General features: G+C 37.7%; 2 protein-coding genes across 3 annotated transcripts; one reads left to right on the top strand and one right to left on the bottom strand.

Annotated features, from left to right (window-relative positions):
• Window positions 1-923: 923 nt before the first annotated feature.
• Window positions 924-13,833, top strand: bmb (brambleberry). Its single transcript, XM_088350079.1, has 12 exons — window positions 924-1,059; window positions 3,747-4,018; window positions 4,103-4,231; window positions 6,308-6,493; window positions 7,861-8,071; window positions 9,378-9,494; window positions 9,566-9,745; window positions 11,140-11,346; window positions 13,097-13,172; window positions 13,270-13,318; window positions 13,382-13,479; window positions 13,615-13,833. The coding sequence occupies exons 2-12, from the start codon at window positions 3,749-3,751 to the stop codon at window positions 13,739-13,741; spliced, it is 1,650 nt and encodes a 549-aa protein (XP_088206205.1). The 5' UTR covers window positions 924-1,059; window positions 3,747-3,748; the 3' UTR covers window positions 13,742-13,833.
• Window positions 13,834-15,718: 1,885 nt separating this feature from the next.
• LOC148355069 (GDP-L-fucose synthase-like) lies at window positions 15,719-23,405 on the bottom strand. Of its 2 annotated transcripts, none has more exons than XM_088350080.1 (10): window positions 23,365-23,405; window positions 22,427-22,571; window positions 22,224-22,338; window positions 22,015-22,143; window positions 20,144-20,217; window positions 19,408-19,541; window positions 18,351-18,482; window positions 18,211-18,290; window positions 16,306-16,405; window positions 15,719-16,235 (listed from the first exon to the last, which is right to left on the bottom strand). In XM_088350080.1, exons 2-10 carry the CDS (start codon window positions 22,561-22,563, stop codon window positions 16,180-16,182), a joined length of 957 nt encoding a protein of 318 aa, XP_088206206.1. In that variant the 5' UTR covers window positions 22,564-22,571; window positions 23,365-23,405; the 3' UTR covers window positions 15,719-16,179. The 2 variants fall into 2 exon arrangements, with proteins under 2 accessions (XP_088206206.1, XP_088206207.1); XM_088350081.1 differs by having other exon boundaries at window positions 23,271-23,401.
• Window positions 23,406-23,941: the final 536 nt, after the last annotated feature.

Below are 23,941 nucleotides of genomic sequence, written 5' to 3'. Positions count from 1 at the left end.
GTTATGATGCTAACACCATCAGTTTTGACGGTGGGGATTGTAACTTTAGGGTGATGTGCAGTGTTACTCTTACGCCAAACATAACACTTTGCATTCATTTGTCTTTTTTAACTTATTTTCCCTCAATTTAAGTCATTCCATGCATGAAGTTACACAATATTTGGCAATATGTAGAATAAATTATGCGTTTGTTGCCTCCCGTCTCGATTACTGTAATGCACTACTCTCTGGCCTCCCGAAGTCCAAAATCAAGAGCCTTCAACTAGTACAAAATGCTGCAGGAAGGCTTTTAACTAAGACAAGAAAGTTTGATTGCATTACCCCGATCTTAGCTAACCTGCATTGGCTCCCTGTTAGCTTAAGATGTGATCTTAAGGTTCTGTTGGTAGTATACAAAATCATGCATGGACTTGCTCCCTCATATCTTTCAGATTTAATTTCCCCCTATGTTCCAGTCAGTAAGCCTTTGCTCTGAAAATGCTGGTCTACTAGTGATCCCAAGAGCCAAGAAGAGATCCGCATGTTCGAGAGCGCTCTCCATTCGGGCCCTGGTGCTGTGGAATGCTCTTCCCCCTGAGATTCGATCTGCAACGTCAGTGGAAATGTTTAAATCCAAGCTTAAAACACACTTCTATTCTATAGCATATGAATAACCTATATTTTATGGTGACAATATCTGTGTGTTATTTGCCCTCATGTAGGTTTTAGATCAGGGGATGGTGTCATAATAGTCTGTGGTTTGCAATAATCTGTGGTCTGAGCAGCTCTTTGTGATTAAGGGCTGTACAAATAAACATGACTTGACAACCAAATCGGAAGAGCCATTTGAGAGCGGAAAGAGTCATCTCTTTTAATAAAGACCCTCGCTGAAAAAGTCGATTCTCTATAAAGAGCCAAAATTCCCATCACTCCGATCGAGGAGTTCTATTGGCTGGGTGCTTGTAGAAAGGGGCGGGGATTATATTGACACTGCAACACGTTTTAACATCATTTCATTCAGATGCGCGATTAAATTAGGATTTACTTCAACAAACATCATCCCGCATCACCAATTCTCAGGTGAATTTTGGTTTTTGCTCTTTTTATCGTATGAAGTTTAATTAGGGTTGCAGCTTTTGCGTGGATTTTGTTAGTGAGCGTGTCAAAAGTTTAGAAAAACAAGAGACAAGATCACCTCTAGTATGTATGTTCCATCTATCTGTATTTAAAACTAAATACAGTTTAAATAAAGTGTGTTTTAGCATAAGCGTATCCAAGCAGAAAACATGGATGACTGGTTTGTGTGTTGAGTTCAGTCCTAGCTTCAAAGAGGGCATGTCTGGGCAAATATCTTTGATGATTTTTGTCCTCCAACTTGCTTAAATTGAATATATTTTGTTATCTAGCGTTTCCTAGTGGTATTAAAACGCTATTCGTTAAATTAAAAAAAATATTGATTTCAATAATGTGCATAAAAAATTGAACGATCCGATAAATTACTCAAGTTTAGGTCAAGAAGTGTGTATTTATTTTGTAGGAGTGAGAAGATATGCTTTGGTCATGATTCGATTGTATCACCAATTTTTGATAATAATTACAAGTATTGTGATTCAATATAATTGATGTTTCCTAAAAATCAAGCAAAAAGTTTAATTTATTGCTTTCAATCTGAAAACTAAAAAATACTGTCGAAAACAATGATAATCTTTTACAGCAATACTATAATGCAAACATACTACATATGAAACGCTACAAAATACAAGTACAGTAATGATACAAAAATACTAAATCCATTAAAAAATACTATAAAAATAATGCAAAATCAGTACTGAAACAATAAAACAATACTGCTATGGCAATACTTCAAAAATACAACTAAAACACCACTACCAAAATACTATGATACAAAAATATTGGTAAAGAATTACTACTAATTACACCTACATTAATATTTCAAAATAAAAAAACTACAAACAATGGAAATTTTATATAGAAGTACTACAAAATTACTAATTGAATACTACTATGGAAATTGTTGTGTACTTGATACTTAATTCACAAATTAATTTCTGGGGAGAAACATCAATTTTAAAAATTGCCAAAAATAAAATCACAATATACAGAAGAATTTTTTTTTTGTCCCACCCCTTTTATTTTGCATAACATAAGCCTCGCCTAGAAGTAGTTTATAGTCCATCTTGCTAGTACAGGTACTCCCTAAAACCTTGTGAACGTCTCAATGTCGTTTGAATGTTAATAAAAAATGCAGCGCAACTTCCATTTTTTTTCCAGTGATAAATGAATACTGAATGTATAACAAATGTGATTGACTTCATTACTTGAAGAAATACTTAAAGTTGAATGAGATGACATTTATAAATTGGAAAGAAAATGGTAAGGTTTGGTCACTTTGAGGCTCTCTAGTTTGGATCATCATTGTGCTTTGTAGCGCTGGTTTTCGGTTGCACTTAACTTTAGCGACTTCTCGTGGTCAAATATACCACAGTCTCCCTTTAAAACAGGGGACTCAAAAACGCTGCCCAGGGGGCAATTGTTTCCCTTGGAATCTTTGTTTGAATCCCCCGGTTTACTACGAAAGCTTAATGAGACAGAGTATCATTTTTCGCCTCCTAGCGGTTCTCTACCAATCATTCATGAAAAAAATAGGTTTTTAAACAAATAAAGCCAAGAATACATGAACTTGCATTTTACACCTTACAAAATATTTGTAAGTTAAGTAATTTGCATTTATTTTACATAACGGGGGAGCCTCACCTAGGGGCAGTTAATATAATTTTCCGCCCTCTTGTTGCAGTTACCCCAAAAATAAAAAGAATCACAAAAAATAGTAGAAAAACCTGGTTGCAGTTTGGTAACTTTGAGTTACTGTAGTTTACATTCTTGTGTGTTTTTAGTACCCGTTTTCACTTGCACTACACAATATAGTGATCTCTAGTGGTCGAATATTACATATTGTCCCTTCCATGTAAGTGTAGCCCACGGAAATTCACTCATTTATTACTCATGATTGGTTTATTTTCATATTAATCCTTACGGTTTATTATTTTTAGATTTTATTTAGAAAGCAAATTTTAAAGCAAGCTAATCGAGAAACGTGAATGTTTTTATCAGCGCTTTTCTTGTGGAAAACCCGTTATGGCCCAACATCACCCACAAGCTATTTCCAGTGGCCCCCAAGTAAATCGAGTTTGAGACCCCTTTTTTATATCGACACCGTGATAAAATATAGTCCATTCTTAATACACGTTTAGTACATACCAGTCAATGAATTAAACATTTTACATTACTTTGTTTTAGGTAGTGGTAAGTTTGGGTAAAGAAAAACCCAGCCCGAACCTGCCCTTGATTTGAAAGACCAAGCCCAAAGAAAACAAGATTTTACATATTTTGATAACGAGGAGTTGGGAAGAGGAGGAAAGGGGTGGTTTTGAATGAACTCGCGGACGAGTGGGCTGCGTGAGAAGGGAATGGTATTCATCGTGCAAATGCTCTACAAAGAACAACAGGTTGATCATTTTTGAAAAAAAAAAAAAAAAAAATGGCAGGAGAGAAGCCTGCCCCAAACCTGAATGTACTAATTGACACTTCAGGCCTGACCTGAATTTCAGGCTGGGCTAAGGCCCAAGATCTTAACCTTTAGTTCTGAGTTATATGACACGCTAGGACAACTTGCAGAGGTATGAGATAGTTTATGAAGAAAAAAGTGCACCTCTTCCTGATGTTTTTGAATAAATGTTTTGTTGCAGACATGGTTGCATTCTTCCCATCTTCACACCATTATGTTCTGCTGCTCTGCACACTTGCCAACATTGTTCCAGCAGCCACTGGACTCTTTGAATGGCTGAGGCCAACAAAGCTTCCTCCAGAAGATGCAACATCCCATCAACCTCCTCCTGGAGCTTTAGTCCCAATAATTTTAGCCAAAGATGCTCAGTTTGAATTCTCCACCACTGATGAAAGGTTCCTGGCTAAGGCCAAGGAGCTGGAGCTGAGTGCTTTAGACAACTGTCATCACAGGGTATTGGAGCATGTCAACACTGGAGGAGAGTTATTTGCTCTCAACTCTTTGACTAAACAAATGCTTACATGTTATGCTCTGCAGGTAGTTGCCGAGTTAAAAGTGAGCTGTGAAGGTCTTTCAGAGGAGGACCTGGCCAAACTTGGTGTTGCATTGTTCAATTGCCAGGCACAGATAGAAGGCCGCACAACCTATCCATGTAAAGAATATATGGTAAGCGTTTGGAATAATATTTGAAAGTATTACAATTAATGAAATGAGATTTGTACACCCTTTTCATGGCAAAATTCTTTATTCAATATTTAAGGACTTTTCAAAGCCAATTTTCCAACTTTTTCAGTACCATTAAAAGAGAAATCTGATGTGAATCTCAAATATATCTATGATTTGTAATCTTGCGTGTGGATTTATCAATACAAATTATTTTTAGATCTTAAGTACATTGTGAATACGTTATGTTTTTGAGATAAAACTCAACCCATAGAGTTGTTGGGTAAAAATGACATTTTCAGTTGCAGTAAATTCTTCCATTGCAATTTACCACTCTGAAACACTTTCTTAATATTGCATGGTCCATAATAAATGTCCATAACTGGTAGTTAATGCTTGCATTTTGCCCTGTCTAGGTGTAGCATGCACCTGTCCTCTTGGGCAAAATCCGTAGGGGGCGATGATGCTTTCTAGGACAATAACATACTAATTCCAGTTGCCGGTAACCATGGAGGAAGGAATGCAATAGCAAAGTGAAGCCACCAGAAAGTATTTTTGGTGTCATTTTTAAGCCGACTTGTTGAGAAAAATGTACACAATTTCAAGAATATTCAAGCATTTGACCCAAACCACTTTTCAATCTTTGAATCCACGCTAAAATTGAAGCATATTTAAGGATTTAAAGCCCCGGTGCGAACCCTGATACTAACGACTGTTTCCTAGACTTATTTTGAGACAAGGCACACACTTTTGCATTAAAAAAATCTCAAGGCAGTCATTCTAAAATGTTTAGAAATTCCCATCACCGTATGATTTTTTTTTAACTTCTCACCAGGGATCAGGTGATAATACAGCTCATTTATTTTGGTTAACAATTTTGAATGAACATTGATATATTTTTAACCAGTTTTACCATGTTTTATAAAGTTGTTTTTTTCTACAAAAGACCATGTTATTCAACTCATCACTGGAAGAAAACAAAAATACTGAACATTGGCATGCCTTTTTTACAAAGAAAAAAATTGGGCAATTTCCTGCTGCACACTAAACAAGGTCTTACGGCACACTGGTTAAAAAATACATTCAACCAATTTCTAGAAACATCACTACAGAAATAAAGGTCTGGTCCATTTTTGTTGTAGTCTACGCCAGTAAACAATGCTATTATTTGTAGTAAAGTAGAAAAGTTAGACCAAAATAATTTGTGCAGTCCATCTACTGTATGTAAACCAAAGCCATAAGCCCCTGATGGGAGGTGGCTAGAGTCGAGGACACATTCAACAAACATCCATTCCCCTTCGCCCTTCCCACCCTGAAACCAAATTTTAAGCCCACAGCACAATCCTTGCATGAAATCCTTCATCAGCAGAAGCCTAACACCATACACTGGTTTACCCCCTCCGTATCAAATCGTTTATCAGTTATTCTTAACTATTCCTTCCCATTTACATCCATCCCTAGCACGCACTCTTGCATTCATTAAATCAACAGACCTCACATCCAGAGCACTTTTCACCCCATCTATCCAACCATATTTGGACCTTCCTTCCATTCATTCTATTCCCCACCACTTCTGCACTGCATACTCTTAGCTTACAAGCTAAATTCTACAGTGCCTTTCAAAAGTATTGGCTCCTCAAGAACCTTTTGACATATTGCTATATTTCAGGCTTCAAAGACAAAACTCAAGTGAGACACAATCGTGAAAAGAGACCAAATGTATCAGACTTTTTCTATTCTTACAAATAAAAAATTAAAAGGTAAACGTTGCAAAAAAATATTGGCCCCCTTCAAGTTAATATGTTGTATAACCTTTTTTTGCTGTGATCATAGCAACAAGTATTTTTCGGTAGGTCTCAAGGTTTGCATATCTTGAAACAGAAATATTTGCACGATTTTCCCTACAAAATAGCTCAAGTCCCGCAAGATTTGTTTGGGCTCGTTTGTGTGGAGCTTTCGCATGATTGTGTCTCATTTTGTTGATTTTAAGACTAATGTGGCAAAATGACAAAGTTCCAGGGGGGTATTGATGACTCTCACTCGGTACTGTATGTTTGTGGTCCTCGTTTTCTCTTCCAGAGTATTAAAGAATGCACAGCCAACATGGACCCAGACACCTGGACCGCCTACCACGTCGTGAGCAACAGAGCTCGAGCTCTGTGCTATGCAACACGCCAGCAGCTTTTTCGGCGCAGGGCTGAGCACACAGTCAACATGCTCATTTCTACAGCTGCAAGTCAACTGTCTTCCATGGAAGAGCTTAAGGTAGTACATACTTTGAAAAAAAAAATTGAAAGGACAAATATCCTGTGATTTGAAGCTGTCGAATGGATTGAAGGCTTGAATAAAAAATTAAACTACAAGGCGAAGACCGGACTGCTCGAAATTAAAAACTCTATAAAAGACGCATATAGTGTAGTCTAGTGCAGTAGTTCTCAACTTGTGTAACTTGAGTACCCATCATTTAACCCTGATGACAGGGTGCAACCCAAATCAAGAGAAACAAAACTTAAATTTGTTTTTTTCATCTTTGGAGTTTGGGTGGTACTTGGACTTAACTAGAAGCACATCTTCTCTTAATTCCTTCATTTAAATGCTACTGATGTATAGAAAAACAAACGGGGACCAGCATGACGTCACTTACCAGCTCTCTACTGAGCCCCCCATCCCTCAAACATAATTTGCTCCGCCCTGAACGGCATGATAAAGACACATAGTGAAAAATAATAAATAAAGGCTATTTGAACACATTATTAACTCATTCAGTTCCATAATGTCTAAATACGTTTTTAGAAGCATTTTCCCCGAGGCCCAAAACTCAGATATATAATGTTTGTCTTGTTTGGTGCAGCTCATTAGTAAGTATCAAGCCTTTGGGATTTTTTTCAGTACAATAAATCACAAATAGATGGCATGAGTGGCTTTGATCAGATCTTTGTCCAAATATCGAGGGTACCCCCACTTCCCAGTGTTGCTTCCTGTATCCAGTGAATGAAGTGTGTAGGCGGCCCCGTCTGTTGATTATAGGCATATTGAAACAATGTGGTCAGAGTACCAAAAATATGGTTGAATACAGACAGTTAACGCTTCAAGCTTTTTTCTTTCTAAAAAGATAACCAAGTCCCTTTGTCACTGTCGGTGTACGGAGGGATGACATATTGTGCACGTTCACAGTAACTCCATGCTGACCAAAAGTGTGACGTCACACGAAACGTAGGGCCCTCAAAAGTTTATGCATCAGTTCAGTGTTCTTGCAATAAAATGTTATTTGGCAAACAAAGTGCCATTGTGTTCAAGTGAGGCATTATTCAAATACTGGAGGTATCACAAATGGAAAAAAAAAACAAAGAAGTGAAAGTGCTGCTTGAAATGCATCCTTTCACAAAAAGCTGTTTTTCTCTCGGGTTTTCCTGGAAATTAGTATTTTCAAGAAACTTAGGAATATTCAACTGTCGTTTACGGAACGATGGTAAAAGCTAGCAACATACTTTTGTTTTCTAGTGAAAGATGAGAGTTACCGCTTTTGTTCGATATGGACACCTCAAACGACGCACCCTATCTTTAACTAGCCGTAGCTATGTGTCTACGGTATCAGTCTATTATGAACCCAATTGAATGTTTTTTTTTGATAGGATGTTCAACTGGAGCTCCGAGAGATGACTGCAACATCACTGGAGGGCCACAGTGCTCTGCATGCTCAGCAGGTCAAACTACAAGAAGGCCAAGATCAATTGAAAAGTTCCCTGAGAGACAACCTTGATCGTCTGCATCAGGAGAAAGCTCTCATTGCCTCCGGACAGGAACTCGTTGCCAAGCTAATCCGAAGAATTACAAATAAAATGGGTGAGAACTTATGACTTTCCTGCCTTGAGGTTGGTTAGTGGATTTGTGCGGTATTCCCTATACCAAAAAAAAACGTACCTGGGTTTGAGATGGTTGTCTCTCTCAATGTAAATATAGAACAGGGGCGTGCAAACCTTTTGAGTAGCGGGCCGCATTGGTTTGAAAGAATTTGCGTATGGGGAGAAAAAGAAAGCTGATTATGTCTCGCCCAGAGTAATTTTGTGTAGCAACTGTTTATTTCAGAATAGTTATTACTCCAGTGTTCCCATGGATTCCTAATTTCTTAAAAGGTATTGAATTTATTAATTTCCATTAAAATGTCTTGAATCCATCTTAAGACGGCGAACACATACGATTTATATTTGTTTGAACAAAAAATATTTGGGTAACATTTATTGTCTTTTTTTTTAATAATTCACCAATTTACTTTCGTGACAGTACTGCGTCACCACAATGACGGAACTATCAAAACGGTGATGAGTTTTCAGTCAGGCTTTTCTGAGCAGACACTTGTCTTAAATCTACCCACAATGCACATAGCAACTTCGGACAGAGGCGTTTACTTTGGACCATAGGAAAGTGTACACTTAATGTGAAGTTTTCTGTTCGACAAACATTTTTCGCAATGAATAAAGGCTTTGCCAGGTAATGCGTATGAAGCAAGGTGTATTAAGAATAATTTTGCGTTTTTTTGTTTTGTTTGGTTCCGTTTTGGTTTTTCAGTCAACTCTGTCTTAAATTTGATTTCAAAAGGCATTTAATAAGTATTTAATTTAACTTGCGTTAAGCTGTAGGAACCATAAACTCAAGTAGAAGTAAATAGTATTCATCCAAATATTTATTTGAGTAAAGGTAAGTGCACCTAACAGCGTGCAATCTGTGGAGATCCTCCACACAGAAAACAGAAGCCTGGCCTAAAATGAGATTGACATTTAATGCCTGAAGCTCGCCCGGGGCCAAGATCTTACCTCTAATTGGAGAGGAACGGGTGCTGCCAGGCTGTACTTGCCCAAGACACACCAAAGGGAGTGGTGCAACACTGGTGGAGCTGTGATTCTCCAGATCTACAAATAGATTTGAGATTTACTCGGGATCTAAAAATCGTATGTGCAAGATTTAAAATCGCATATGCAAGTCGCAAATAATGTGGTGGCTATGCAAAATACATAATTCGCACCAGATTTCTTCTTTTAATGCTACTGGAGATATTGAAATAATGGCCTTTAAAGTCATTAAAAAGGGCGTAGATTCATCCCTGAAAAAGGTGTACGAACCCTGTAATAAGTTTTGTGTGTTCCCTCTTCAGCTCTTGTTGGTGAGAAAGTGCAGATCCAAGGCTCCAAAGTTCAGGACAGCCACAGAGCCATTGTTCAAGACCTCTCTGACATCCGAAACCAAGCTCAGGGCATCCATCAGAAAATTGGTATTTAACAGCTGGAAACCGCTGTAGCAAGTGTCTGTTTTTGATATCATAAACCTAACATTTGTCTACAGATGACAGCATGTCAGAGTTTGCTCAGTACCAGGACCAGACGTTGAACTACTACATTGATCTCATGAGTAAACTGGAGCAAATGAATGTTAGTCTGGGCTTCATGCTGCACAACTTGGATGAAATCCAAGGCCGGGTAGAGGACAGACTTCATGTAATTCAGGATTACCTTGGCTGGGCAGGTAAGTCACACGTGACACTTAATGCATTAAGATATTGTCAAACACTTTTTAAAAATAAATCAGGCACAGGTTATGCTAATGTTGAAAATATTTCACATTCTGTGTGACTCAAGAAATTTTGTCTCAAAGTTGACTTATCTGGCTTGTTTCTGTAAAGCTGTGACCTCAACAATTTCAAAATGGCCAATCCCTTTAACACAATATGCAAGGCCAGCTCCTAAACAGCCAGCGGTTGTAGCAAATGGCAATTGCATATCACTTGTTACTGCTTGGAGTTAGGTGATTTTGGCTTTCCGTTTTTCGCCTTGTGTCGCTTTTGGTATAATTTTTTTCAGGCTAGTTCCCAGTTAGCGTCGGGGCTGCTGAGGGCTTTCCTGTTTTGTTTGCTCCCGGTTGGTGCTTGTTTGCTTCCCACTGTGTATTATTCCTCTGACTAGCCTGGCATTTGCTCTGGTTTTGCTGTGTTCCCTGGTTTGCTTATTCCAGGCCACTTTGTTCTTGGTTAAAAATTGGGCTGGCCGCTCACTGCGTGTTTTTTGGTCTGCGGGCCTCAAGTTTTTCCGCTGAGGCCGCTGCCACTTTTTGTTGATCAATCCCAGTTATCACCTTTTGGCAGCTCTGTTTTTGTTGTTTTTCTTTCCAGTTAGTCCCTTTATGGTTCCTTCCCCTTGGTTGTACTGTTAATTGCGTATTATTCCTATTTATGTGTGCACTTGTGTTAGAGCTCAAATTTTGTTTTTGCTGTATAATGACAATAAAGGAATTCAATTCAATTTAATCCACCTGTGGCACAGCTCCTACTCATTCCCCACAAATTCTACCAAAACTTTGCTTAAAGCACTCGAAACCTCTTCGATTAATCAATATGTTTAACAATAGGGCGACTAGCTTGCTAAGGTGCTGGTTAGAGGTAGGATTGGGCCTAAAAAGATCAAGTAGGACCATAGCCTGCAGGTATTAAAGCCTGACCAATTAACCAGATGTGAGGAACCAAGCCTGAAGCAAAACGGAAACTTATCTGTGAGGACACACAGGGCAGAAGTGATGGCACGGATCCTCCACAAAGAACAATGACTCGTGGATAATATGAAAATGGCAGATAAGCCCGGCCCGAGTCCAAACGTACTGATAGGCATCTTGGGCCCAACCTGAATTTTGGGCAAGACTAGGTCTTTAGAGCTTACCTCTAGTGCTGGTGTTCCTCCAAATATGTTGCAGCTCAGAATGATAAAGACAAGACATGGTCTTCAAAATAATTGGAATATCCCAATTAAATATATTTAGTTTTATGCAAAAATCATGTGCAATTTCCTCACATTTTACATATTTAATTTGGGATTTTCTTTAGATGCTCACTTATTGCCTTTATCCTGTTTGCTTGCTTCTCTTTCCAGGTATTAGCATAAGCGCAACATGGACATGTGTTGCGCATATCGGCCACTTTGTCCTGTTCGCCGTCCTGCAGTCTTTTCTACGTTGTGCTGTTTTCCCCCGTGTGATGCTACTGCTCACTGTTCCCTTGAATGCAGTGGCGGAGGTCAACCAGCAGCCGGCGCTGGATCTTGGCAGTCTCAGCTTGATACTCATCATAATTTGTCTGGGTACTTACTTTAAGATGTGCACACAATTGAGCAAGGGCATAGGTTTGGTCTTGGTGGGGACTTTTATTTTTTTGGAAGAGAAATCACATATTGGTGGGGACAAAAGAATGATTCATACCTGTGAACCACAGCCAATTGCGCCCCTTATTAAAAATTTAAATTACCCAAAATAAGCGATAATGAATCTTACAAACACAAGACCACCCCTATTTATTTACAGCAAGGCAGACTGTAGAAAAAAAACCCAAAGATGATTTGTGTAAACAAATTCTAGTTACCAAGAAAATTCAACCAATTCTTTCAGCATCTTTCTTAGTTCTTTGCCTACTTGCAGTAAATTTAGTGGTGCTTATTATCAGGGTTGGGTAGGGTTACTTTAACTTGATTACTTTCAATTACTTTTGGATTACTCCAATACCAAATATGCTGATAAAAGACAAAATAAACTAAATATGGATAAAATTATAACTCACAACACGTGGTAAGCTTTCTCTCCTGGCTTTGATCTCTTTGATCTCCGGCAAAACTAACATAAAATGCGACAGAAACAAAATGAAAATAAATCCAAACATCATTTTTGCCGTTCCATGTATTCCGTTACTCCCCAAGCCTGCACAAAATTTCGTAATTTTATTCAGGTTTAGTTTATTTTGTCTTTTATTAGCATATTTGGTATTGGAGTAATCCAAAAGTAATTGAAAGTAATCAAGTTAAAGTAACCCTACTCAACCCTGCTTATTATACATACCAGCGGAAGATTTCAATCTTGGTACATCCTGCAGATGGTTTACTCTGTAACAGAAACCGTAACAATTTAAATTGTAATTGGTATCCATTTCGATTGTCTTCCTTTACTCTGTATGTATTTTGCTCACATGGCTGAAAACTCGGTCTGCATTAGTCAGGGAGTATGAGAGGCTGTTTAAGAAGTAAACCATAATTGCTCTCATATAAAACGCCATATTCACACATGCACAACTATACTCTCATACAGACGTACCCAAGAACAACACTACTATACTCTCACACGTACTACTATGATCTCATACACACACACTTCTCCCGCACATACTACTATACTGTCATACATACACTATTATACTCCTCATAAAGTACATACAACTACTATTCTGGGAGCAACTTCAGTTTGACATAAACTGAAAGTTGAGGTCATCATTACTCTAGTTATGGTAATTTTATTGGTGTGTGTGAAAGTGTAATGGTGTCTATGGGAGTATTGTAGTATGTGTGTGAAGGCATAGTAATAAGTGTCAAAGCATAGTGTTTGATAGTGTCGTTGTGAGAGAGTATAATGGTAGTATTTGATAGAAATAGTATGTTTGTACATGGGTATGACTGTGTGTGAGTTTGTAATATGTGAGAACAAGTATGATTTACTTCTCAAACGGCCTCTCATTAGGCAGAACAATACGCGCAAAAGATGAATGCTTGGGTGATGACATTTGCAAGCATACTGTGACAATATAAGCAATCTACGACTGTATCGTTTGCTACTAGTGATTGAAATGTTTTGGATTAGAGCCGATTTGGGTCTAACAAAATGTTTTACAATATTTTTTTTCTTAGTTACGATTACTGTTAAATAGCATACAAAATTTGAAATGATCCAAAAAAATGCTTAAGTTGTCAGGTAAGGTGATGGATTTATTTGCTTGAGATTTTCTTCCATGCCATTGCAATTGAGTGAAACTTATATGACCTTGTGCTTTTTTTCCCTGGTTATTTGCAGGTCACTGGTTATTCAGTCAGTTGTGGGTTCAATTTCCCAGCAGAGGAAAACCCCTACGCACCCCAACGCCTCAGAGGTTAGTTTCTAATGTTGTTATTGCTGTTTTAACTGTAGTTATGACACCAAATTGGATATTGAGTGTATCCCTGGGGGATTGTTGTTTCCGTCTTAAGGAAAGAGGACAGTCGCGCAGAACACAAGAACCTTTTGAAGCAAGATGCAGTAAGCGCAGAAAAACAATGTTCAAACACCATTTATGAATAAATCTTTATTTTAACTTTCCAGGGTTCGATTGAGGATTTTTCCCCAAGAAACTTGAACACCGTTTTCGACACATGGGGTGATTTTAGAAGTGGAAGTATTACCCACTCAATTGCAAACAGGTCTGGTTTCTTATACCACATGTATTTATACAAATACTTTTTCATTCAATCAGTAAAATAAAATAAAAAAATATGTATGTATATATATATATATATATATATATATATATATATATATAATTTATTTATTTTCAGCTCTATCTCAGGACGCCAACTCTGCAACTCGATCACCAAAGCTGGGAAAGCGTGCAAGAAGAGAGCACTCATGGGTCAAGATTACTGCAGAGTCCATGAAAGCGGCCTTAACTCCTACTTCCAATAATGAAGTGCATTTCCTTGCAAGCTCTTTTATCTACAATTATAGGTTTTTAAGTATTATGTATTTTTAATGTCCCCAAATGTAGACTTATTGGTCTTTGAGCACTTTTTTCTGTAATAAAATTATGGTAAAACTATTATCGACTTCCTGGCTCAGAAATGACTTCAAAAAGAATAGAATATACCTTTTATTATCATTGTTACAAAATGGGTTGAATGGTAAATGGTCTGCATTTATACAGCGCTTTTCAAGTCAATGAAGACCTCCCAAAGCGCCTTACAATGTGCTTCACTCTTAGCCATTCACACACCTGCTTATTGGGGGCATTAGGGATTCAGTGTCTTGCCCAAACATATTGTGACAACGAAATTAAACGAGGCACTCCAGTTCACATTTTACCGTGAGGATAAAAAAAAGAAAGATAAAGGATAATTTACACAGTATTTACACAAGGTGTGGGCATGTAGGGTGTTTACATATGAGAATGTAATGATTTGAGGTCCTTTTTAATTGTAAACTACGTAATATTCAAACTTGAATCATTTAAGTTGTGAGTTGTGTTTGAGTTTCCTTAAACACAACTTACAACTTAAAGGGACGCTGTGATATTTTACCACTAGACGTCTTGTATTGTGTGGTGTGATTAAAGCACATAATACAAACTACAGAAACAAAAACTGACCAAACTCCGTTTTTCTCAAGTTTTGCCCAGCCTTTCACAAGGTTTTAGTTTTTAGCGGTAATATGTCAGACAATAGTGTAAGCTCCTTCAATGGGAGTCTCGTCATGTAAAATTCAAATTTCTTGACCAACAAGTATTTAAAGAAAAGCACACTTAAATGATCGTTATTTAAGACTAGGAAATGCTAAATGTCTCTTAAATTCAGGGATCAGAATGGAGATTTTCATTTTCAGCTGAAATAGCCAGGGTCCGCAGGCCCCGGCCAGGTCCAGGGCGGAGTCCGGTGGGGGGCTCAGGGGGGCAAACCCACCCGAAGCCAACGGCATTTATTCTATTTGCTATGAAAATTGCACTAGAATGAATTAAATCCAACAAAACAGAAACCATGTATTTTTTTCAGTTTTAAGATGTTTAAAACAATTGGGGGATTACAATGTTACAACAATCACCATTGTTGTTGTGTTTTGATGATGAAGATGGACCTTGTATTTAGCTACTAATCAACAATATATATGAAAATATATACATTAATAACCATTCATCATTAATTTGAAAATAGAATGCACAAACTGAACATGCTTAAAGAAAATACATGTCAGTCTGTGACAGTCTTCTCCAGCCATGACCACTTCAATTTATTCTTGATTCCTTTATCAATCTCGGAGACAAAAGCCTCGTCTTCTTTTCTTAGTATTTTCATATTTACTTTTTCAAACACTCATTTCACCGTTTGAAAAGACCGGAAGGAGCGCCATATTTGAGAAGGCCAATGCTCTGAACAAAAGCTCCGCTGATTGGTTATCAGCGAACCTATCGACCAATGTTAGGAGTCGATCTATTTGTTGTGTGTTATAGATCTAATGCGCTGCGCTTCTTTTAGCCGATTTTTCTCGCGATCTCTAACTGCTAACTTGGGGTGATGAAACAGTCACGTATCATACCTCACCCCCCCAAAATATTTTCTCATCGAATTTAGACGATTTACGGGAATGACCTTTGGGGTTCAAAAACAGCGGAAATCCGCGGTTCCGCGGAAAATTCTGATCCCTATAAATTGAACCAAAAACATTAACTTAGCACGGCTTGCTGGTGTGTTTGAGTAGGAAAACATGATTTGATCCCTTAATAGCAAGATGCTAACTGCAAATCAAATTCTGGTTCCTCCGGACACGCTTACCAGTTAGTTGAAAAAGTGAAAAGGGTGTGAAAGCAATACCGATAAGTGTATAGAGTGCACCCCTAATTTTTTTTACTTGGCTCAAATTAAGCATTGAAAGTGACAAATGCTGCAGAAGACATGCGGCCATAATTCATAACATTTATTGACAACTATGTACACAATACCAACATATTTACAATATATTTCATGTTCGATTCATCAACGGATACGCCAAAGCTTTGTTTCCATTTTTTGCGTTTACATCTTTCAGGTTGGTTTTCTCCATTCTCTGGTACCGTAAATGAAAATAGTGTGAGATTTAATTTTAACACACAAATAGCTACAGTATGCCTGCGCAAACTACACTTAACATCACGCACAAGCTCAAATGCCCAATTCATTCAGGTCAAATCTCACAAAAAACACCCTCCACCTCAACATTTTGTCCTGGAATCTATGCAATTGAAGTAGGTCACGCTTTTTGACTTAAATGGTGAATTTCTCCAAAAGGTGAGATTTTCATGCCTGCCAGACACTGTCAGCTCGGTTCTCATCCAATCTGGCATCTCTGACGTTTTGATCCACACTTGGTCACTGGTTTCACTTTCGGGCTGTGTCGTAATGCGTAACAAACCAGTCGCAGGTTTCCTTGAGTGCTGGAAGAATACAGTAAGTTGATAACATTCTTTCAAAAATGTCAGAATTGAATCTTTCTTGTGGCCCCACCTTGTCTGAATGGTGTGAAGCGGAAATCTGGTAGATAGCGTCGCAACTTTGCATTGCTGGCCGTCTTTTTAAACTGCCCGTCCGATTTACTGTTATCATACTTTAGGGTGATGGTCAAGGACATTTCAGTGGGACAAAATGATTACTATAAATTCATGACTACAAACTCCTTTTTTTCTACATTTCAAACACTGGCTTACAAACGATGCTGCTTATTCTTTTGCTTTTTTCCTGGCAGGTTGGCCCGGTGCATACCCAGCGAGTCTCCTCTGCTGTTCCCTAGCAGCTTCTATAAAACTGGTGTGGACTAGAGGAATCCAACTATTTTATTAAAACAAAGCATCACAAGGTCATGCGGCGGGTAATGACGCAATGTGATTTCTGCCAAGTGCTTTGAATGTTGGTTAAAAATGAATAAAGCGCTGACAAATGGCCGCAGCAGTCTATTTCAATAAACTAGGGCAGCTGTCAATATTGCTTAAATTGGCACTAATATATACAAGTATACGCAGGAGTGCGACAAAGACATTCTCATAACCAACCTCCATGTGCAGTAGTGACTAAATTTCAGAAGCCCTTTGATTCACAACATTTATCAATGTCAAAGACAATTAAATACAATCCACACTTACGCCGCCATGGACTGATCGCAAGTCTCTTGGACACATGAAAAAGTGATAAAGGAGAAAAACGAATGCTTCTACATGAAAAAATCGTACATGCACATTAGTTACTAACTAAGCGGGGTACACTATAATTATCAAGGTGAGTTATTGGACTGATCATAGACATATGATGAAAAGGTTTTCGGTCCGCTTTATGTACAGACACTCCCCTACTTACAAGCATTTGACCTGAGATAAAACATTACTTTCGGGATGTTAAAGTTTCTGGACATTGTTGTAAGTTTTTGTAAAGTGTGCATCTTTTTTTGAGTACAGGACATTGGTCTCGTGCTTCTTTCTACCACTACCGGCTTGTGGTGCTGTGATATGTCACCCAACATCTGCTCGGGAGGAAAAAAAATCTGCTTCCTCTTCCTAGTTTATGTGTAAACATTCTATACTGTATATGTCTAAACTATCTCCAGCACGTTAAGAACTTTGTCTCATGCATCCATTCAATATCATTGGTGTAAAGTGTAAAGAGAGAGTTTTTTTTTTTTTAAAAAGTGGAATAAGAAAGCTTGATGTGGTTGATAAAATGGTTGGATCACTTTTTTTCGGCCACTCTCTTAACACGAAGGAGGACCTCTTGAAGCTCATCTTCCAAAAGTTACACTTCATGATTATAGAGCATATCATTTTATTAAATGTTTATTTTATTTTGTAAGAAACCATACAGGTTACTTAAACAAGCCTTTAACCTACAAAATATAGCACTGAAGCAATTTACGAATGATTGTACGGAAACGATCTCATTCGTATGTAGGGCAGCCTCTGTATATCGGACAAATATACCCGATTAGTCAATAGTAGTCAATCAGCTGACACTACTTGTTAAAAAGATTGAGAATTCATGACTAATGATTTTTATGTGTTAATGCAAATTTCATATTGAGCGCTGTGCTAGTTGAGATTGACAGCTGCAAACACACTCTGCAAACTAGTTTCTTAATCACGGCACAATGTGTCACTTATCTGTACTAGACATTTCCCGATTGATTTTTTTTTCCATAAAGGAAATGGGATTGACTTCATTCTATGGCTTTTTAGGCCCGTGTCTTTAAAATTCGGTGCAACTAGTACAAAAACAAAATTGAGTTTATATTAAATTTGCTCATGCAGTTTATAATCAAGTGTGCTCTGTAGTGTGGAATTCATGGCGCACAAAGATAAGTATTGATTCAAATTTAGTTATAAGCTCTTAAGATGATTGAGTTAAGAGTATAGTTATTGAGGATACGATAACCTCGCCCTTATATTCCAGCGCTCCCACCACTGCATCTGCGGCTTCTTTGATTGATACTTCATCTTCCTCGCCAACTGGAGAGAAAAGAAAAATGTATTTTGGCTATTCTTCATGTGTATACCAAAAGTACTTACCAGAGATGATAATGGGGTCGACCTCTGGATATTCCCTCAAGACCCAGATGAAGAGACGTGCCAAATCCAAAGAATAAATGAACTGCCTTTTGGGGGTGCCAGAGCCCCAAACTACCAAGGGCATTCCCTCCTCTAAACAGCAAAGCAGTGCAAATACATAACCGGTTGTGTTAACGATCAAATATTTACAAAGGAATCAATTTTTATGAGTTGACTGCATATCGGAAAATGCTACCTATTTTCTAACAGCATTAAACCATATAATTTTTTAACTCATTCAATGCCGGACATTTCTCTCAAACGGGAAGAACATGGTGCCAGCCATTTTGAAGGCCTACAGAAAATTATGTTTTGTAATTATACAGGCATAAGACAAAGTTTTAACCCTCCTCTTTCATTGGTAAAAATAGCAAGTATCCATTTATAGCTTTTACCATTGTTGAATAAACAACAATTGAACATTGTTAAATTTCTTGAATGTACTCTTTCCGAAAAAAAAAAAGAGAAAATGTCTTTAGAAAACGATGCGTTTCGGTGTTTGTTTTTAATGTAAGAACACTAAACTTATGCATGGGCTCTGCAACAACTATTCAGCACCCTATGCTTTCGTTGACGTGATCACACGATTTAGGTCGCCATGGCCCTTCTGCGGACGTCCACTAACCGTCATTCGTGTCTGAGCTGACGATGATGAATGGACTTGGTTATATTTTTAGAAAGAAAAAAGCTTGAAGAATTAACTGTATCTTCGCTACTCTGACCACACTGTTTCACTACGATACAGGGGATGTCTACACCCTTCAATCACTGGATACAGGAAGCAAGACTAAGAAGTTGGGGCTTCCACAATGTGTGGACAAAGATCTGATTAAAGCCACTCGTGCCGTCGTATTGTTTTTTATCACACTGTTACCATTCCCAGAAGCTTGATACTTACTGATGAGCTGCGCCAAACTTTTTCTTTTTAAATAAAATCTCTTCATGGTTTGGAACTGAATGAGTTAAAGGCGCCGCACTATTGTTTATTACAGTACAGTAAATGAGCAGTTCCACTTACTTTTGGCAATATACGTTTTGTGAATGAGGCCTGGCAAGACATGACCATCTTCAATGCTGAAATTGTCATGGGGACCAAACACGTTTGTGGGGATCACAGCCGTGTAGCAGCGGCCATGCTGCTGGAAATAGGCCCTGTACAACATCATTGTGGTTGATCAGATGAGTGTGAACAAATTAAAGCAATATCTGATTCCAAAGAACAACTAAAGTATAATAAAACTACACGTGACAAAAAGATGACCGGAACCTTGTGATCCTAACAAAAGCTAATACTTCTAATCTTGACATTGAATAAAACCTTTAAGGGTTTACTATGTTCTTGAACTATTGAAAAATGAAAATAAAAAAATCGTTACAAATAATATCAAAAAGTCTTACATTTGGGTAGGCTACTCGATTGACCTCTGACCTCAGCTTGTTAATCTTCACAAGCTTTAGAAAGCTTGTATATATATATATATATATATATATATCTCATCTCATTAGCCGTACCGCTTATCCTCATTAGGGTCGCGGGGGGGCTGGACCCCATCCCAGCCATCTCCGGGCAGTGGGCAGGGGACACCCTGAACTGGTCGCCAGCCAATCATATATATATATATATATATATATATATATATATATATATATATGTGTGTGGGTGAAAAGTGCACTCTTGAGGTCTTCAACATTCTTGGGGGTTTTTAAATCCAGTTGTAAGAAACTTATGAATCACGCATGCTTGATTGGCCTACCTGTTATGGACATCCAACATTCTTTTTGCATAGGCATAGCCAAAGTTGGACTCATGAGGAGGGCCGTTATGGATCTGTGGAAAACATGAGCAAAATATTTAGGAAATGCTTCTTAGCAGTACAAAAAATATATAAAATACAGCGATAAGCAACAACAAAATCATAATATATTATCAAACGTGTCGAAAAAAGCCAATAATAAATGTACCATTAAAAGTAAAGATGGAAAACACATTCTGGATAGGCTTCTTGGCAGCATGAAAGATTTAAAATATACCAGGAAATCTAGAGCAAAACCATATCTAAATCATTTGAAATAATCTACCCCACATCAAAATTAACATTTCTAATAAGTTTCCAGACAGAATTATGCTACACATGGAAATTGTATAAAAGTATAAGAAAAGCTTTACAATATACAGGTAAAGCTACAGCAAAAGCATAATATTAAGATAGTCTAAAATACACTACATTATAACAAATAATATAAAACAAGAGATTCTGATACATGGAAATTCCAAAAAGTGAAATCTATTGAAAATATGTTTTTATACAAATACATAAAAGCCCAATAGTTCCATTTGCTCAATGACCTGCAAATAGGGGGTGACGAGTGAGGCTGTACCTTACCTGCCATCATGAAAATATAGAATTAAATGGTTATACAGACGCTCCCCGACTTACGACCATTCGACTTACGTTAACGGTAGATATAAACATTTTTATCGGAATGTCGAAAAATATCCGGACATTGCTGTAAGTTAGATTTTGAATTGTGTGCACCTTTTTCTGAGTAAAGGACGTTACTGTAGTGCTTCTTTCCACACTACCGGTGTGTGGCGCTGTGAGAGGTCACCCACCATCCACACCGAAGAAGAAATCCGGCTTCTACTTCCTAGTTCGTGTGTAAGCATACAGTACTACGTGTACCGTACCTAGCGCGCTAAGAACTTTGACATTTTAATTGTTTAATATGTCGCGCATCCATTCAATATGGTTGGTGTAAAGTGTAAAGAAGAGGTGAGCCGTTTCTTTTGAAACTGAAGTGGAATAAGAAAGCTTGATGCGGTTGAGAAAATGTTTGGATCGCTTTTTTTCGGCCACTCTCCAACACGGAGGAGGACCTTTTGAAGCCTATCTTCCGGAACTAAGTTACACTTAACTTTGTTTATCTTTATAGAGCATATTATTTTATAAAATGTTTATTTTTTTTAGTACAAAACAATAGATGTTACTTATACAAGCCTTAAACATACTTATATAAACCTTAAACATACATTGTATACAAAATATAGCATTGAAGCAACTTCCGAACAAAACCTTGTTCGTAAGTAGGGCAGCGTCTGTACAGTATTTCTTCAGACTCAAAGTTCTTACTCATTTAACTTCACATTTTTATTTCTTTTTCACAGTTGCTGAATCTTTACATTATAGAATAAATATTATAACAATTAGTATGTAACCTGTTACTGTGCTGAGCATCTACAGATGCAGAACGAGGCACGCAGTCCTTTTGCCTCATGGCATAGGGCGATGGTAAAGGATTCTGATTTGGTGCACAGCTCAACCCCAAACCGTAGAATTAGTGATAGTATTAGCAAGTCTAGCCATCCAGAATTTTATTTTCGTTACATTGACCTTTTTTTTAATAATGTAGGATGACCTATTTATTGAGGCTTTTGTTCGAACGGAACAGCACATATACTTATATAAGACATAAAACGTTTTTATTGCTTTCTTTCTCTGCCAATTAAATGAATAAGATGTAGATTATTTTATTTGTCAATCTGACTGCATGTCACTACATTTTCCCGATATAATCAATAAATTAGAACAGCAAAACAGGGGCCATAAACGCAGATACCACTTACCATCGTCTCATCGATGGGATATGTGGTCTTATCGGGAAAAATGCAGGTGGATAAACAGGAAACAACCTTAACCACACCCACTTCATGTGCAGCCTGCAGCACGTTGTCGTTGATGTGGAGATTATTCCTCTGAAAAGCAGAGACAACATATGCTAGGCTAAACTCAAAACTACATAAGGCCAAAAAGGTGCACACACTTGTATTTATACCCAAAAGTCCAGGTTCCGCTTCAAGTTCTTGAAGAGCCCCCCGACCATGGCAGCCAGATGGATAACGTGAGTGGGCTGATGTTTCCTGAAAATTTGCCGTGTCTCCTCTATGCTCCTAAAAGCGCCAAGCAAACAAAAAACATGAAGAATAAATGCATAGCTCTAAAACATTTTGAACATCGGTTAAATGGTGTTGCACCCACGTGAGGTTGGCATCTTTGGAGGAAAGAAAAATCCATTCCTCCTCTTCCTCTCGGTTGCCTCTTGCCCTTTCCTCTTTGACCACATGTTGTATGGCCATCCCCACCAAGCCCGAACCTCCAGTCACCAGCACCTTCATCAGGACCTCTCATGGAAGAAAGACCAATCGATTGACCAGGAAAGAAAGTACTTTATATTTTAGTGTTTCTTGTATAATTGCATGATATATGACGAATTCCGGAGGCTGGACGTTGACTCTTCGGGTATGCAGGCGTAGTGATTCACACATCGCAACTTAGACGTTTTTACAATATTTGATACTTTTTTTATATTATTTTAAATTGTGTTTGCCATATTACAATTTTGGTGAGGGGAAAAACACAAATGCAAAAAAACTGACCTCGTCTTGCCCAATTGGACTCTACTCCGGATCGTTTTAGTATCAGAAGGGTAAGAACTAAGAAAAATGCTGAAAATGTGTTTGTGTCATTTGGAAAATAAAATTAACCCGATTACACAAATAACATTTGTATTGATTCTATATCGTCTGTCTTTTTGCAAGTAAACATGTGGCGAGTTTGTAAAATTGACTATCACTTAATATTTGAAAGTAATTAGAATCTTTAAAAGGGGTACAATCGGCTGATTGAAAGAATGAATAAACGAGTTATGACGACACGTAAATAACTATACTGTATAAGTCTAATGTAACGTGACTGGATTGATGTCCATCTATAGATGAAAATGTGCGGAACGTGACGAGCTTTTACTCAACTTCGCTTCAACTCGTTGTTAGCTAACTCAGTACTTTTGCGCTTAAGAAAGCAATATAATGTAAATGTGTACCTCCGCATAGAAACTTAGATTCCTTATATTATCTTCTTGAGGAACGTGCTTAAAGGGTATAATATCCTAAATGATAATTACAAACACAACTCACAGTCCAGCTTTGTGCTTTAAGGACAAAACAGCAACTGAAAGATGACGTCAAGACAAAAGTTCCGGTTCCGCCTTCAAATTAAAACTCAACGTTTTACTTGGTGCAATAAATATGAGGCAAGTCATGTTTATTTGTATGGCACATAATCACAAAAAGTCTCAAGGGGCTGCACAGACCACAGACAATTGCAAAACAACAGACTATGATGACACCATCCCCTGATCTAAAACCTACACGAGGGCAAGGAAAAACTCAAAAACCTCAACATGAGGATACTTGGCACATATGACTCAGAAACATGTAAGTTTAAGCCAAAGGAAGCCTTTATTCTCATTCGTATCATCTTCAATAGCAAAATTCTACATTCACAAAAGAAAATTTACAAGAAAAAAAAAATCTTTCATTGCCTTCCAATGTGAAGTGAAATATTTTACGATATCCATAAAGCTTTCCCAGGACCAGAAGGCAATTAAAACTAATAATATTTGGAAACATTTTGGCATTTTATGTAACTTTCTGTTTTCCCCCTGGCATGTTTTAATTTAGTGTTTTGTTTTTTATCTTTTTCTTTATTGGT

Source organism: Urocampus carinirostris, chromosome 12, assembly GCF_059441175.1.
Source record: "Urocampus carinirostris isolate Australia breed hairy pipefish chromosome 12, RoL_Ucar_1.0, whole genome shotgun sequence".
Taxonomy (NCBI): Eukaryota; Metazoa; Chordata; class Actinopteri; order Syngnathiformes; family Syngnathidae; genus Urocampus; species Urocampus carinirostris.
Note: the sequence above shows the minus strand (reverse complement) of the source record. Positions and strands in the feature narration are given on the sequence as shown.

What these genes read in the sequence shown, in the direction of transcription:
- LOC148355069 (XM_088350080.1), bottom strand. Translation starts at nt 22,563, where the DNA reads ATGAAGGTGCTGGTGACTGGAGGTTCGGGCTTGGTGGGGATGGCCATA. An exon ending in ATCCCATCGATGAGACGATG is followed by an intron (nt 20,218 to 22,014) that starts GTAAGTGGTATC and finishes TGTTTTCCACAG; the next exon opens with ATCCATAACGGCCCTCCTCA. An exon ending in CAAAACGTATATTGCCAAAA is followed by an intron (nt 18,483 to 19,407) that starts GTAAGTGGAACT and finishes TTTGCTGTTTAG; the next exon opens with AGGAGGGAATGCCCTTGGTA.
- bmb (XM_088350079.1), top strand. Translation starts at nt 3,749, where the DNA reads ATGGTTGCATTCTTCCCATCTTCACACCATTATGTTCTGCTGCTCTGC. An exon ending in GGGCATCCATCAGAAAATTG is followed by an intron (nt 9,495 to 9,565) that starts GTATTTAACAGC and finishes ATTTGTCTACAG; the next exon opens with ATGACAGCATGTCAGAGTTT. An exon ending in GGATTACCTTGGCTGGGCAG is followed by an intron (nt 9,746 to 11,139) that starts GTAAGTCACACG and finishes TTCTCTTTCCAG; the next exon opens with GTATTAGCATAAGCGCAACA.